This window comes from Ricinus communis, chromosome 4 (genome assembly GCF_019578655.1).
Source record: "Ricinus communis isolate WT05 ecotype wild-type chromosome 4, ASM1957865v1, whole genome shotgun sequence".
Classification (NCBI taxonomy): Eukaryota; Viridiplantae; Streptophyta; class Magnoliopsida; order Malpighiales; family Euphorbiaceae; genus Ricinus; species Ricinus communis.
In genome coordinates this window covers 9,276,187-9,292,024 of record NC_063259.1, presented here as the reverse complement: position 1 = coordinate 9,292,024, position 15,838 = coordinate 9,276,187, and the positions used below count along the sequence as shown (strand labels likewise).

The 15,838-nt window shown below is 28.4% G+C and overlaps 1 protein-coding gene and 1 long non-coding RNA gene across 2 annotated transcripts; both read right to left on the bottom strand.

The window, feature by feature from the left end:
* Nucleotides 1-6,001: 6,001 nt before the first annotated feature.
* LOC8260085 (cytochrome P450 704C1-like) lies at nucleotides 6,002-9,524 on the bottom strand. The gene is made up of 6 exons (XM_048373284.1): nucleotides 9,038-9,524; nucleotides 8,499-8,714; nucleotides 8,122-8,412; nucleotides 7,695-8,021; nucleotides 6,509-6,712; nucleotides 6,002-6,325 (listed from the first exon to the last, which is right to left on the bottom strand). The coding sequence occupies exons 1-6, from the start codon at nucleotides 9,344-9,346 to the stop codon at nucleotides 6,137-6,139; spliced, it is 1,536 nt and encodes a 511-aa protein (XP_048229241.1). The 5' UTR covers nucleotides 9,347-9,524; the 3' UTR covers nucleotides 6,002-6,136.
* Nucleotides 6,799-7,688, bottom strand: LOC125369908. Its single transcript, XR_007215592.1, has 2 exons — nucleotides 7,043-7,688; nucleotides 6,799-6,934 (listed from the first exon to the last, which is right to left on the bottom strand). It is a non-coding gene; the product is annotated as an uncharacterized LOC125369908 (long non-coding RNA).
* Nucleotides 9,525-15,838: the final 6,314 nt, after the last annotated feature.

The following is a 15,838-nucleotide window of genomic DNA, read 5'->3' as shown; positions in this document are numbered from 1 at the left end:
AGGTAGATAGCTCAATATGTAGGTTGTTAAGAATCCGGACACAAGGTTATTAACATATAAACATATGATTATACTTAAACATCATTTAACAGGTATTACAAACATCTTCTTATGCCTTATAAGGCATACTTCCATATATATCACATAACCGCATACAAAAATGCATCGGGAGGAGACTTCACAAAACTGGCCCAACTTGATGTAATCGCTAAAAGCTAGACTTCGCATACAACCAACGGATGCACTACTATTTACAAACCTGAAAAGAAAAATTTTGGAGAGGGGTGAGCCTCCACCAAGAAATAAATAATCAACATAATCTATATCACATACACTTAATACAATTTCCACCCAATCACATAACTTTCCATGATATTCATAGTTTAGGTATAAAGTCATACCATTCTACTCAATTCATTACAACCATCATAGAAGAAATAGAATTCAACAATTATGGTTAGTTCTCACGGCCATGGATCCCCTTTAATGTGCTGCTCCGCCTCATCCTCACATATCACACACGTAAGTCGCTCCGCCTCATCTCACATTATACACTTTTATAGCCTCTCTAGGCTTTAGCCTCCCAAGGCTTTATATATATATCTTTTTTTCATAGGGGAATCCACCATTCACATGCACATATGCACTTAACATCACAATTCAATCATTTCACTTATATCATATTTCAGTAATAACAATTGTTCCACTCAACACCAATTATTTCCATCTCGGTCATTCAAACATAAACAATATTAAGCAAACGCAACCATTTCATGAACATTTGATTAAATATATGAACATAGCAAATATTAACTATTTACTTACTCAAAATATACTTATTCCTTTAGCATATAAGAACCTCCTTTCTCCACAACTTCCTTTCCAGCCTTTGAGTACCAACACATTCATCAATTCACATTTCATGCATATTACAAATATTCATGTAAATGCGAGTTCTAATGCATTACAAGATCATCCCCTCTCTAATTCATAGGTCTAACTCTTCCTCTAAGACTCTCAATTACTGTTTTAATATCCTATAAACATTTCCCATCTAGTTAAATACCAATTTAACTCAAATTAACATCAATAAATTGCATAAAACTAATCTCCAACATTTCTGTTTTCTAGACAGAATTTAGTACCAAGGTATATTTATTGCTGGGCAAAATTGGCTTAATACAAAAATCTCATATTAAATAGACATATTCATTTATGCGTCTAGTTTCATCTCCAAGAAGAATTACTCAATTCCAACTTCTATAGATTTAATTATTTTCAAATTACTGAGCAAGGGTCATACAGCTAGTTGTACCCGAGCAGCAATCTGTTTGCTCAATTTAAGCAACCAAAACGGCAAAAATAGGAAAATCACAAAACTACAAATTTATAGAGGACTCATTAAAATTTCCATAGACACCAATTAAGCTTAATTTGGACTTATATAACCCATGTTATGCCTAAAATACAGAACATCAAGGTTGCTGGAATTTTGACAGTTTTCTATCTTAACATACTTAAACTTAAATCAAGCTTAATCTTTATGCAATCATTCAATACTCTACTAATTCATGATAATCAGACCTTTAATTAATCAATGAGAGCATCAAATGAAGTTTTTCCAATTTGTAATCAAGAACCCTAATGACAAATTAATAACACTCAAGTAACAACTTACCAATTTCAGCTTTTGGGTTGCTAATATGCTTAAATCCTTTAGCTTTAGCTTGGCTCCTTCAATAGTTGGCAAAATCCTATCTTAATCTTAAGTTTTCTAGGTATTCCACTCCTCTCTCTTATTCCAAATTTTGTGTTTTTGGCCATGTACGAATTTTAGAGAAATGAAGAGGTAAAATGAGCTTACTCATGGTTCCAATTTCCAATATTCCTCTCTTAATGCCACCACCTACTAAACTATTTTTATCACCCTAAATTAATTCTTACTAACCATATATAGGTACTAACTTTTAATTGTATCTTTTAAGTCCAATCTATTTACCCAACCTTCAACTATTGGTTCAATTAAGTCTTAAGGCTTAATACACATAACCCAAGTACTTAATCAACTTATCTAAATTAATAATCTAATATCATGCTTCTTATTCTCTACTTATAATTAATATATATATGTTCTCATAAAATAAAAATATCATTGATATACCATCATATGCCCAATGATGAAATGTAAATGCACATAACATGGATGATGAGAAAATGCAGGCGTTACATATAGTATATATTCTACGACGCTTGTATGCTTCCTGGCTAATGTTTATTGGTTAGCATGTGATAAGGGTGTTGCAGATTGGATACAAATGGGTTTTCAAAATCAAACGCGATTCAAAAGGCAATATCAAATGACATAAATCCAAACTTGTTGCTAAAGGTTTTACTCAGAAAAGTGGCATTGATTACAAAAAGACTTTTTCATCAGTGTCTAAAAAAGACTCTCTTAGAATCACTATGGCTTTAGTGGGTCATTATGATTTAGAGCTACACCAAATGGATGTCAGAACCGCTTTTCTTAATGGAAATTTGGAAGAAGATATGGATCAACCTGAGGATTTTTCAATTAAGAAAAATGATCATATGGTGTGTAAACTAAAGAGATCATATACGTACTTAAACAAGCTTCCCGTCAATGGCATATTAAGTTTAATGATACCATTACTTCTTTTGGATTTCAAGAAAACATCGTTGATTGGTGTATATATATATATGAAAATCAGTGGGAGCAAGTTTATTTTTCTTGTTCTATATGTTGATGATATTTTACTTACTGCTAATGATCTTGGTTTGCTACATGAAACTAAGAAATATCTCTCTAATAATTTTGAAATGAAGGATATGGGAGAAGCCATATATATGATAGGAATAGAAATATTTCGTAATAGATCATAAGGATTATTGGGCTTATCTCAAAAGACTTATATTAATAAAGTTTTAAAAAGATTTAAAATGGACAAATGTCCAGCAAGGATAGTTCCAATTCAGAAGGGGGATAAATTTAATCTTATGCAATGTCCAAAAAATGAATTGGAATGAGAACAAATGAAGAACATTCCTTATGCATCTGTTGTTGGGAGTTTAATATATGCTCAAACTTGCACCAGACCGGACATTAGTTTTGCTGTCGAAATACTAGGCAGATATCAAAGTAATCCAGGATTTTATCATTGAAAAGCTGCAAAGAAAATTCTTAGATACTTGCAAGGAACAAAGGATCATATGCTCACTTATAGAAGATCTAAGCATCTTGAGGTGATTGGATATTCAGATTCAGATTTTGCTAAATGTGTTGATACAAGAAAACCAACATTTGGCTACTTATTCCTATTATCCGAAGGAGCAATTTCATGGAAGAATGTGAAGCAGTCTGTCATTGCTGCATCCACTATGGAGGCTGAGTTCATAGCTTGCTATGAGGCTACCGTTCATGGATTATGGCTGCGAGATTTTATTTCAGGATGTGGAATTATCAACAGTGTAGTCAGGTCGCTGAAAATTTATTGTTATAATTCTGCAGCAGTTTTCTTCTCTAGAAATGACAAGTATTCTAGGGGTGCTAAGCATATGAAGATAAAATACTTTGTCGTTAAAGAAGAAGTTCAGAAATAAAGAGTGTCAATTGAACATATTAGCACAAATCTTATGATTGCAGATCCTTTAATAAAAGAATTACTGCCCAAAACATTTAATGAACATGTTATAAGAATAGGCATTATTAGATGTCATTACTAGTATTATATCAAGTTTATTTTAAGTTTATACATTTGACACTTTAAACTCAATTATGTGTTTCTGATTTTCCTATTTTCTATTTAGTATAAAAAATTGCTTTAAAGTAATACTGACATGAACAGTCTTGAAATAAAGACACTAATATTGAACCATTAATGTTATTTTTATTAAAGATCATGTTAAGTTGAGAATTAGTGTTCTAGTACATGGAAGAGACTATGTCAATAAAATGACATACGACCGCTATGACCCGCATTAATATTTCTACTTAATAATGATATTATGTCATAGCCAATTAAAAAGAATTTAAAATTAATTTTTGTGCACTATATGTTCTTATTAAATCATATGAGCCAAGTGGGAGAATGTAAGAAATTAATGACTCATATAATTATAATAAGAACATATAGTGCACAAAAATTCTATTGATTAATGAAAAGTTGTGAATTGAATAATTATGACTATTGGTAAAGGTTATTGACATTAAGGGTCGTAACTATTGGTGCTTTGATGAAAGTTACCATTAGTTTATAAATATGAGTTGGTCCTCTCTCTATCCATATCATAAAAAATAATAGCAAATATAAAAACTAAAAGATTAGAGTATCCACCAATAAGATAAGAAAAAAAGGAGAGAAATCACACTCTATTAAACATTGGTCAATGTGTGTTTTCTTCCTTCTATTTAAAAGGTGAAAAACATGAAGTTCTAGATCAATGAGATATTATAGTTTACACAAAAAAAGAAAAAATAAGTATGTGCTCTATGGCAATTGAGGATGACTACAACAAGGTAACATCAAGTCCTTCTAAGTTTAATATCGATGATAATAGTCGTGATGATGATACACTCTCATATAGTGAATTACTAGCTGCATCAGAAACAATGCAAAATGCTATCAAATGCTCAGTTTTTGTCTTTATGCCCAATTTCTACTGAATTCACTTTAGGGAGAGGGAAATATTAGAATTACTGACATTATTAATCAAGTAGAGCATTAAACAAATCTCATACCTATCATCCTGACTGAAACCATCATTGGATTAGATATGTACAGATTATTCGTTAAATTTAGATTTTTTTTTTATAAAAATTATCTTTTTCTCAATGCATTCTAGAAATTTATGAAATTCTAAATCCAATAATATCTGATCAATAGTGTTACTTTATTTTTGTTTTGCAAACTAATTTTTTCTTAATAAATGTTAATCTCAGCAATTCATTAAACTAATGTACATCATCTAAAAGAATGTAGTGGGAATTGTTTTGAAATATAATAATAAGTTGTTATATATCATTGTAGCAGGTGATTTTTTAAATTGTATATATCATATAAAAATGACACTGCACCTAGAGACAAATTGCTCTTTAGTTTCTCAATTTCAATATTTTTATATTACTTTCATTTTTCACCTTATTCACTTTTTTTTTTATTATTGTTTATCCTTAAAGTTTTTTTTTGGAAAAAAGCTTTCAAAATTTATAGACATTTATGTAAGGACTTATTAAATAAAAAAAAATAAAAGCTTTGAGATGTCTCAAAATAAAATAAATCTTTAAAGACCTAATGAACTAAAATTAAGTATTTTATTGACATATTTAACAATGTCTGTAAGTATGTCCTTGACGGAAGGATTCAAAAATGACAAAAATAAAAGTATAAAAATTTATTAACATACAAGTAATCAATAAAAATTGAGTAAAATGAAAGAGAAAAGTACAAGGATCTAAAAATGGGTTTTACCTTAAAGTAATTTGTTCATGCATCTATCGATGATGATATATTTCATATGTTATAATTAGGATTAAAAATTGATAAAATATAGGAAGTATCTCAAAAGAAATTATATAGGAATATTCGATAAATTTATTGGCAAGGACAGGATACAAAAAGAAAAACTAAAAAATAAATTTAAAATTATTAGGATTAAATAATGAATATAAAATTAACAATAACACAAAAAGTGAAGGTTTGTGTTAGATCATGAGAAAAATAAACACAAAAAAGAAAACAACAGTAATATACAGAAAAACTTTTAAGAAATTGCATTAGAAATTTTTATCGAGGTGGTGTAACTATTAAATATAATTATATTTATGGGATTAGTAATTTATATTTAAAAACAGATCTATAAATTAAAATTAATTTAGAGGTATTATAGATATTTAATACAATTTAAATATTAATTTACTAAATAAATTACCGTGCTAATTCTCACTTCTTAGTTATTTTATTTTTATTAAATAAAAAATAACTGGTTGAATTATTAAGATTCATCTATATTATAAATACACATAAAAACAGCATTTATTTCAGAATACCTCCACAACATTGTCACAACTTTTCTTAGAAACTTACAGTGAAAAGCTCATATGCTGCAGTCTTTGGTAATATTATGTTTTATATCTGTAGAATGAGTGAACATGGAGACCGCCAGCAATGTGCAGATTAATCATTGTTCGGTAGTTGACAGCTTTCTTTTCGTCACGGAGCTTGAAAATGAAACAACCCAACAACACAGCTGAGAAAATTTTCATTTGCCTATAAGCAAATTCCTTCCCTAGACAAATTCGTGGTCCTGCCTGATAACCAGTAGAAGCAATTTTAGCTAGTTGGTCAACTAGAGTCCGTAAAAGGAAGTTGAGCTTGCACTGAAGGTTGAATTCTGATGTTTGTGCGGCATGATATAATATTCCTAGCACTCGGAAATAATTTCAATGTAAACAAGAGAATCAGGATTCAGGCATGTTTTTATATCAACTAACCTGGAAGGCAGTAAACTTGAAAGGGCTCTCTTGCTGAAACACTCCATCGTCATTCAACCATCTCTCTGGTTTATATACCTCGGCATCATCACCCCAAATGAATTTCATCCTGCCCATTGCATAAGGTTGGTAAGACACCATATCCCCTTTCTTCACACTAAAACCATCTGGCAGAGTATCATCAGACAGGCAAATCTTTGCATCCTGTTGAGTACAGAAATTGGGATATGGAAATTACAACCAGAAGGCAATACGACACATCTTAAATTGCAGAATCAACAAAGGAATGCTTATCAACGCTAGCAAGCCAGTGATAAAATTAACCACATAGCTGGAATCTAAGATGTATCACTGTTGAAGTTATTGCAGCATCTGCAAATAATCATCAATAACATCCCAATAAAGCAATCAAATCAGATGAGGTATCTGCAATGGTCATGAATTTGATTTTAGAACAGACAGGAGACAATCATTTCTCTACAGGCTCTATTATGAAAGTAGTCTGGAACTTGTTGCTGCAAAAATAGATATTACCTGGTGATTAGAATGAAAAATTCAGGTAGGCAAAAGCTCATCTGTGCAACAAATCTTTAACTTCTATAGTTTGACATTATCTTTGCATGCTTACAAAATGTAAATAATTGGAGATAAAGGAATCAGAAGATTTCAGAAAAAGAAAAATATAAAGAAGTGGTGAGTCACAATCTAGTGCAAATGATTGCTGCTGACTTAAAGGACATGATCAAGGGAACTGATCACTTGAAAATGAAATTGCAAGGGAACCTACAGCTAAAAGAATTTCGCTTGATCACTCGCAAATGAAATTGCAAGGAAACCAACAGCTCCCAGAATTTGGCATGAAATGGGGAATTCTGGCGTGTTTCTGTTTCACATCTTTTCCAATTTCTAATGTAAGGTTTGCAACCTATGTGTGAGTCTCTTTTGTAACTAGTCTTAAAGTAGCTCCTCAGCAGATTGTAGAAAAATTAGTAACCTTTTCTTTTTCAGGCTTAAAACCAGGCTACCTTTGCTTTTGTTGTTCTGGAATGATTTCACTCGTTAATCCCAAAAGAAAAAGGAAAGGTATAACAATACCCATGTGGTAACTTTCTAAGCAAAAGAACTGGCCACAATTGCACCCACACCTACAAATTCAAAAAAATTTGGAGGCCAAAGACATCCTTACCACTGGCACTGCTGGATAGAGTCTGAGTGTTTCAGTTATAGCTGCATGGAGATAACTCATCTTTGCTAGAGCTTCCTCATCAATACTAGCTGCAAATTCGGCAAAGTTCATAATTTCTTTCACTTTAGAAACTTCTCGTATTTCTTTTGCAACCTTTTCCTGCACAACAGGATGTTGGCAGAGCACATAGATGAACCAAGATAGAGTGGCTGCGGTCGTGTCTTTGCCAGCAATCACAAAGTTAAGAATGATATCTCTTATATATGTCATATCAGTCTCACTCACTTGCAGGAACCTTGATAAAATATCATCTTTCTTTGCCTGAATCTACAATGTAGCAAGACAGTAAATTCATGCTTCCATTTTGAATCAGAAAATAAATAACCAAATGAATAATCCACTCAACAGAAATATAGAAGTCACTCACAGAGATATCATTGTTGAAGTTGTGCACTTGTTCAATTTTACTACTGATTAATTTATACACGAAATCATCAACCACTTTGACATTTTTCTTTAACTCAGCTTCAGAACCAATATTCAGAAACCTTTTAATCTTCCAGAAGATATCAACATATCGCCAAAGGGTCATTGCACTTGCATTGTCAAAGGCATTGCTAAAGATGATGCCTTCTTCATTTGATCCACACATGCTATCCAGCTCAACTCCAAATACAACTTTGAATATTGAGTCCAAGGTTGATTTCATAAACAGGTCCTACATAATGAATTAGAAAGCTATTCATTAAACAAAAACAAACATTCAGTTCATTGTACATAACAAGTGACTTATTAAAGACTGACTTGTATATCCATTGACTGGTTGGATTTTGCAGCTTCAGACACTACACCAGCAAGTTTTACCACATTCTCTCTGAAGATAATACTACTGAAGTCCCTCAACACCCTCGTGGAGAACTCATAGCTCGAAACCTTTCTTTGTTGGCGCCATTTCTCACCATCAACTGTGAAAATCCCATCACCTAGTAAGTCCCTTAAATTGTTGTAATTATACTCCCCCTGCACAAAGGGTCCAACAACTAAAAACCTTTTTTCTCCCTTACTTATTTCAGTTAATTCATCCAATAGGTAAAAGAAAAGTTTCAAATCTCACAAAATTATATGCTGGGAAACCACAAAACACAACATATTACTGCCTATAATTCTCAACTGTTCTATAATTATATCCTAATCTTCTACAACTAAGTTCCTATATCAGGACCCAGTTTCAAACTTTTAGAATTGAATTTAGCAACTTTTACCAATTGAGCTAACCCAAAGGATATTGAAGAACAAATTTAAAAAAAAAAAAAAAAACCCACGTTGCAGGAGGAAATTTATACCTTGCCATAGTTCTGGAAGTTAGTTTTGAGTATATACTCAACATTGACTGGGTCAGAAGTGTAAATTTCATTTCTGAAAGGGCTGATAAGCCTGTACGTCCTGTACTTGGCTGCAAGATCAGTCATGTAATGATGCAATTTATTGAAGTTGAGGAGCTGATTAAAGACAGTGCCACCAATTGGATGGTACTTCAACTTATTTTCTCTCTGTTCTCCTCTCTTCAATTTTGTAATAAGGAGCGGGAATATCAGTAGACATGGGATTAGAGCTAAAGCTGAGAATAGTATTGGATTGGTCACAAATTCCATTGATACAATAGGGGAGCTTTTGAAACTGCTCAATGCCTTCTGTTATCCTCTGTTTGGTTGGATGGACGTGAGAAGAAAACAAAGGAAAAAAAGAAATTAGAGTTATCTTAAGGATAGCTATTCTCTTATGCTCACCAGAAAATTGAAATTTCATAATATCGAAGACCTGAGCAATTGAAATCAAAACTTTTATCTTTTTCTAAAATAGATTCTTTACCGCTTGAGTTAATTTTTAAATATATTAGTTATTTTCTTTGATTGGGAATTAAATGGAAAAGAGAACGGAAGAAAAATAAAAAGAAAATGTTGACATGTTCTTTTATGAAAGAAAAGTATATTTTCCAACTTCCTGTATAAGCTAACTTTTATTTCTTTCCAGTTTAGATGGAAATGGGAGAAATAGAATAAATGGAAAGAATTCGGTCAATTATTTTTATTTCATATTAGAATAAATGAAAAAAATTTATTCTTTTATTCATCACATATTAAAATTCATCCCAATATATTTTAATATGTATACTTAATTTTTCGGATATAAAATTTTTATTTTGATATGTGTACTTACTTTTTAATATATGAGATTCAAATTTATATATAATTTTATAGTTTTTCTATTAAATTATTGATTTATAATTTATATTTCTAATTAAGTATGAATTCTAATTCTAAAATTTAATATATTAATTATTTTTTAATATTATATTAACTAATAAATAATTTTCTAATCAATAATGATACTAATTCTATTCTAAAACGTACGATATTAATTATATTTTAATATTATATTAATTAATAATTATTTTTATAATTAAATAACAATTCTGATTTTAAATAATAATATTTTTAATTATATTTTTAATATTATATTTAATTAATAAAATGAGTTTTAATTATTTAATAAATTTTAGTATTAAAAATAATAATATCAATTATATTAATATGTTAATTTATATAATATTAAAATTAATCAATTAATAACTTTTAGATAAATTTTATATTATTATATTAATAAAATTTAAAATCTAATAAAATTAATAACAATTAAAAATAATTCCTTTACTATTATTTTTTTTAAAATTTATAAATTAATATTAAATATTAAATATTTTATTAAATTATATTTATTAATTTAATTTTTACAATATATGAATAAACTATTAGTCTAGTAAAAATAGAAATACTAAATAGTTCTTTAAATCAATTTGTTTAAATTGAGCCTTTTGTAACTAGTAAAATTCAACAAAAACGAGGTCGCATTAATGAAATATTTTCATCAAAACAAGAAAGCAATCACACTAACCCTCCTCCTAATTTACTCTTATGCATTTATGGACATAGATGCCAATGAACTAAACGCTGCGCATATGGAGATTACTCCAAAGAAATAATGTCTCCACTGACACTAAATCTCGTTCACGTCATCTGTTTCCACATCTATGCTGTCCTTTTATTATTAATAACAATCCGCAGCAATGCTCATTACAAGTGAGGATGAGGGCTGTCCACATGCTGCAAAATACATTGATTGTATTAAATAATAAAGTAATAAGTAAAATATTATTCTACTGCTGACTATTTATAAATATTATTTTTAATTATATATTAATATTTTACAATCAAATATAAATTGGTTATAATAATGTTTAAAAGTAAATTAATGTTTAATACAAATAATAAAATAATTAGTATATTAATTAAGAATAAAATTTATTTAGATAATTTATTTATTTAATGAGTTGAATAGTTTATGAATAAATAGCAATTAAGTTAAAATTAACAATTGAGTTTGCACTCCACAAGATTAAATAAAAATCTCTCTCAAATGATTAAATTCTTAATTTCTAAAAAGAGAGAAATAAATCTATTTTTAAACTCACTCACTTAAGTCATGCATTAAAATTAAAAAACTATTAAATTAAAAGATTTTATAGATCTATCTTTAGTATCACAATTAATCATCGATCTCTAAAATGTGATCAATTTATAAATGGTTATCCCTAATCAATTTATAAAAATAAGTTTCAATCAATATGTCGACTTATCAATTGAAATATAAGATTAAGCAATTAAAGGAACAAAACAACTTAACGAAAAGACTTAATTGCATTAACTTTAAATCAATTCATACAATATAAATTAGGATTCATCAAAATCGAAATAACAAGAAGATTAGTTGCTACATATTGAAATAAAAAAATGAAGAGTATGGAAAGAAGATCTCAAACTATCCATGGATGAGTAGAGATGAAAAATATTTAATTTTGGATCTTCAATCTTCCTTAAAATTAACTAAAAAAAACCTAAGAAATGAAAATAAAATAAATTTTCTAAGTGTTCCTCTCTGATGGTAACCCTTCAAGACAATCCTAAAAGTTCCTTTAAATAGTTTATTTTTATAATTGACAAGGGACCACACGGACACCACACTGTCGTGTGACGTCCTTAGCTTTTCGTAGCTTAAATATGTGTCTCTTTCCATTCTTTACTTTGCAGGCTATTTTAAGGCATTGTAGATATCAAATTAAGGCTTACATTATTCCTAAAAGTTATAGCTTTTGAAGAGTAATTCATTTTAGAATTTTGAATCACCTCAATCAAATCTCTGTAGCTCTAGATAAGACTCAAATACTGAGAATGACCCAAAGAAAAACAGACTGCACAACATCTAATTTCGATCCAAGTTTTCTCATTCTTAATAGAATTGGTCCATTCATAAGAACTATAGCTTAGGAATTCCTTTACAAAGTTGATGCAGACTACTTTTCAATTATAGATCTTTAAGATTATGAAAAACTGCACTAAAACTAATATGATCAAATATGTATAATATAGAAATTCGCCATTTTCTTACGCACAGAGAGCACATGGCTATATGGACTTCCCATACGGACCCTTTATGCAATCTGCCATTTTTCACAACTCGCAGAAAAAGGTCACACGACCGTGCATTTCTCGTGTCAAATTGAATTTTAGATAATTATATTTTTCTTTTGCCCGATTCTCATATTTTTTGATTCTATTGAACTCATTAACATGTATTATCATTAAGGTATTTAAAAAAATTAAAAATCAAGTTTGAAATTAAAAATAAAAATAATATAAAATATAGTTTAAAAATAAATATTTTTAACATTTATCACATAAAATAATATTAAAATTAATGTAAAATCAAAGTCACAAAGCCTTCCATTATCCCAAACCACGCGGCATGAAAAGGACAGCATAGTTCGTCTAAAAATCTCTTTAACCCATTCGGCTACACCAATATATTTCTCTGAAAATTTGATGGCTTGATTAGGTAAGGCTGTTTGTTGCAGCAAAAAGGGCATTGGGACAAAGTTGATTTTCAATATTCGGACATTTGGTGTAAAAGATAAGATAGGAATGCAGTATGCACAGTACGTTTTGTCAATGCATCTACAGAATTATCAAATGCCTATAATAACAATAATAATAATAATAATAATAATGATAATAATGATAATAATAAGAATAATAATAATAATAAGAAGAAGAATAAGAATAATAATGATAATAATAATGATAATGATAATAATGATAATGATAAGGAGAAGGAAGCTACAATTAAATTCCATTACAAAGGCGAGGGTGCCATTTCCAAACACTAAAAATATTGTAAAGCCTCCTTCAGGTTTAATATTTTGATTAGTTTATATTACATAATGCTTTGTGGTATTGCCTTTAATATTATTATCCTAATACTCATTATTTCTATTAAGCAGATATTTTTATTATTTATTATACAGATATTTTTATTTTTTATTATTCAAATGTAATAGATTATTTTAGACCTAATTACTAATTAAATTCTGAACTTTATACTTTTTAACAATTTTATCTAATTATTTTAAAATTTTAAAATAAACACATATGCTTTCAATTTATTTTCAAAAACACTTTTCAGTAACAATTTTATAATTTTATAATAAAAAAATAATATAGCAAATCAATTATGCTTACTAACATAAAGGTTAGTGAGTCAATAAAAAAATTATTACATTTAGATGTAAAATATATGAAAAAATATACATATATGATATTCTTAATGATCATATTATTAAGTACAGGATAAATTTATGTTTACTTATTCATAATTGTTGTTCTTTTAGTAAGCATAATTGACTTCTCACAATATCTTTTTTATCTTGATATTTTAAAAACTTTTATCGGAAATTTTTTTAAAAATAAATAAATTTTTTTTTATTTATTTTGAAATAATTGGATAAAATTATTAAAAATATAAATTCAGAATTTAATATATAATTAAGCCATCACTGTCTTTTCACAAATATTTATCTATTGTATATCTTATGCAAATATTTTTAGATAAACAGTTTTAATTAGAAATATTGTAATTGATGTAGATTATAAATGATAATTATTTTTATAGTATTTAATGGAATTTTTTCCATTTATTTACGGTCTCACCATTAAAAAATATGTTAGCTTACCATATATTTTATCTTTAAATTACTTTTGTAATAAGATGTTAAACAATTGTTAGAATAGTATATACTTTTCAAACTATAATAAGTATTTTAAATTATTATACAATATTACTATTATTATATTTAATTATATTGGTAATTTATACAATGATATTTAATTTATCCTGCAGTATTATACAGATGTTTAAAAAATATATGACTATTCATATAAATATTAAATTTTGATCTTATTCTTATTAGATTCAAAGTCCAAAATAATAAAAACAATTAGATTTATGTCTTTTTATTTTTTAATTTCCTTGTTTAATTATCTTTTCTATTATGACCAAACAAAGCATTAATGAAAAACTTGTTAAATATTTTCAATAATTTGATAATTTAAAAACCTTCTATCAATATGTAGAAATTATATTATTTTTATTATATTTAAAAATTGTATGATTAATATTTTCTATTATAATTGAAAGGTGGTAATTATATTATCAAATCACCTTTGACAACAAAAATCACTTTAAATTTATTTAAAAGGTATTCTATATATAAAAAAACCTTCATAAATAGATATACCATAAAGATTCTTTTATATTATATACATTTCTATATTAAGAATTAAAATTAATCGTTTGAAATTTTTATAATTTTTTTATAATTTTTTAGGTTAAATTATTTATTTTTGATATAATTTAATACTATTAAAATAACTCGTCCAATTTCAAAAAAAATAACTCGCCCATAAAATAAAGACTAATCTAGTTTATAATTAAATAAGAACAACTCAATGCCAATTTCTTCTAAATTATTAGCACATAAATTTATCTAGAAGTAAAGGATATATTTTAAAAAAAAGTTGCATTTTTGCCTTCAATGTTTAGGCCAAGGAGCGGATTGGCTCCTAAACTATTTTTAGGTACAAAAAGGCTATTAAACTATCAAAAATTTGTTATCCATGCCCCTGGCGACAAACGGAATAAGTGTCCATTTATTTTGTTTGACTGATAAAAAAATGGGTTGACACCTCACTTTTTCTTTCTTCTCAATCATTAAAAAAAATTAAAAATAGAGAGTACATATTACACTCGATTTCCTTTATATCTTCTTACATTTTTTTTACCAATAAAAAAAATTCTGATGCTACAATGAGATTATAACAACAATCAAAATCAAAATCATGACTTACGATTTACTAATCAAAACCAAAACTCAGTTATGTATGTGTCTATTCAAGAATACCTTGTTTGCTAATTTTTCTTTTTTTTTTTTTTACTTTCACTTCTCCTTTCATAAAGACGACGTCGTTCTTAAAGATGACATATTCTTTAACTCAGTGCTTCCAATTTTCAACCGATTTGGTCTTTGTTCTTTGACTCAATCTATCATCAAGTCATTGTCGAATAAATTTATTTTAAAGGTTTTATTTGGTGATTTAATTTTTTTTTTGTTTGTAATCGGTTCTTTTTTAAAGATTTTGTGGAAAAATTGAATGTAAAAGAACTGAGATTTTATTGATCAATGATGTGTGTATATATGTTTGTATGTTTTTGGAATTGTAAATTACAAGAGGGATATGCATTCTGTTATATACACTTGTAGTCCAACGGTAATTTTCTGTTTAGGGAGAGGTAGAAGCAACCTTTTCCCTTAGGGGAAAGGTGTTGCTCCTTTTCCCTAACTAGGCCTATGATGATCTGGATATCTAAGGCCATGACCAACAGTCAAAGACTGTTGGTCCTTACTGCCGGTCTTTGCCTACTGAGTTTTGCAGATATTGTATGATTTTGGTGCTTCAACACTCTCCTTCAAGGTGGGTTCGAATAAATTGACAGAACCCATCTTGCTTAGGAGCCTTTGGTGGCTTGCTTTGTCTAGGGCCTTGGTGAAGACGTCTGCCAGCTGTTCATGGCTTCTGACAAATGGGGTTGCAATTTCTCCTGATTGGACTTTTTTCCTTATGCAGTGACAGTCAACTTCAATATGTTTAGTCCTTTCATGAAAGACTGGGTTCGACGCCATATGTCTGGCTGCT

What these genes read in the sequence shown, in the direction of transcription:
- LOC8260085 (XM_048373284.1), bottom strand. Translation starts at nt 9,346, where the DNA reads ATGGAATTTGTGACCAATCCAATACTATTCTCAGCTTTAGCTCTAATC. An exon ending in ACTTCCAGAACTATGGCAAG is followed by an intron (nt 8,715 to 9,037) that starts GTATAAATTTCC and finishes CCCTTTGTGCAG; the next exon opens with GGGGAGTATAATTACAACAA. An exon ending in TCTATCCAGCAGTGCCAGTG is followed by an intron (nt 6,713 to 7,694) that starts GTAAGGATGTCT and finishes TGTACTCAACAG; the next exon opens with GATGCAAAGATTTGCCTGTC.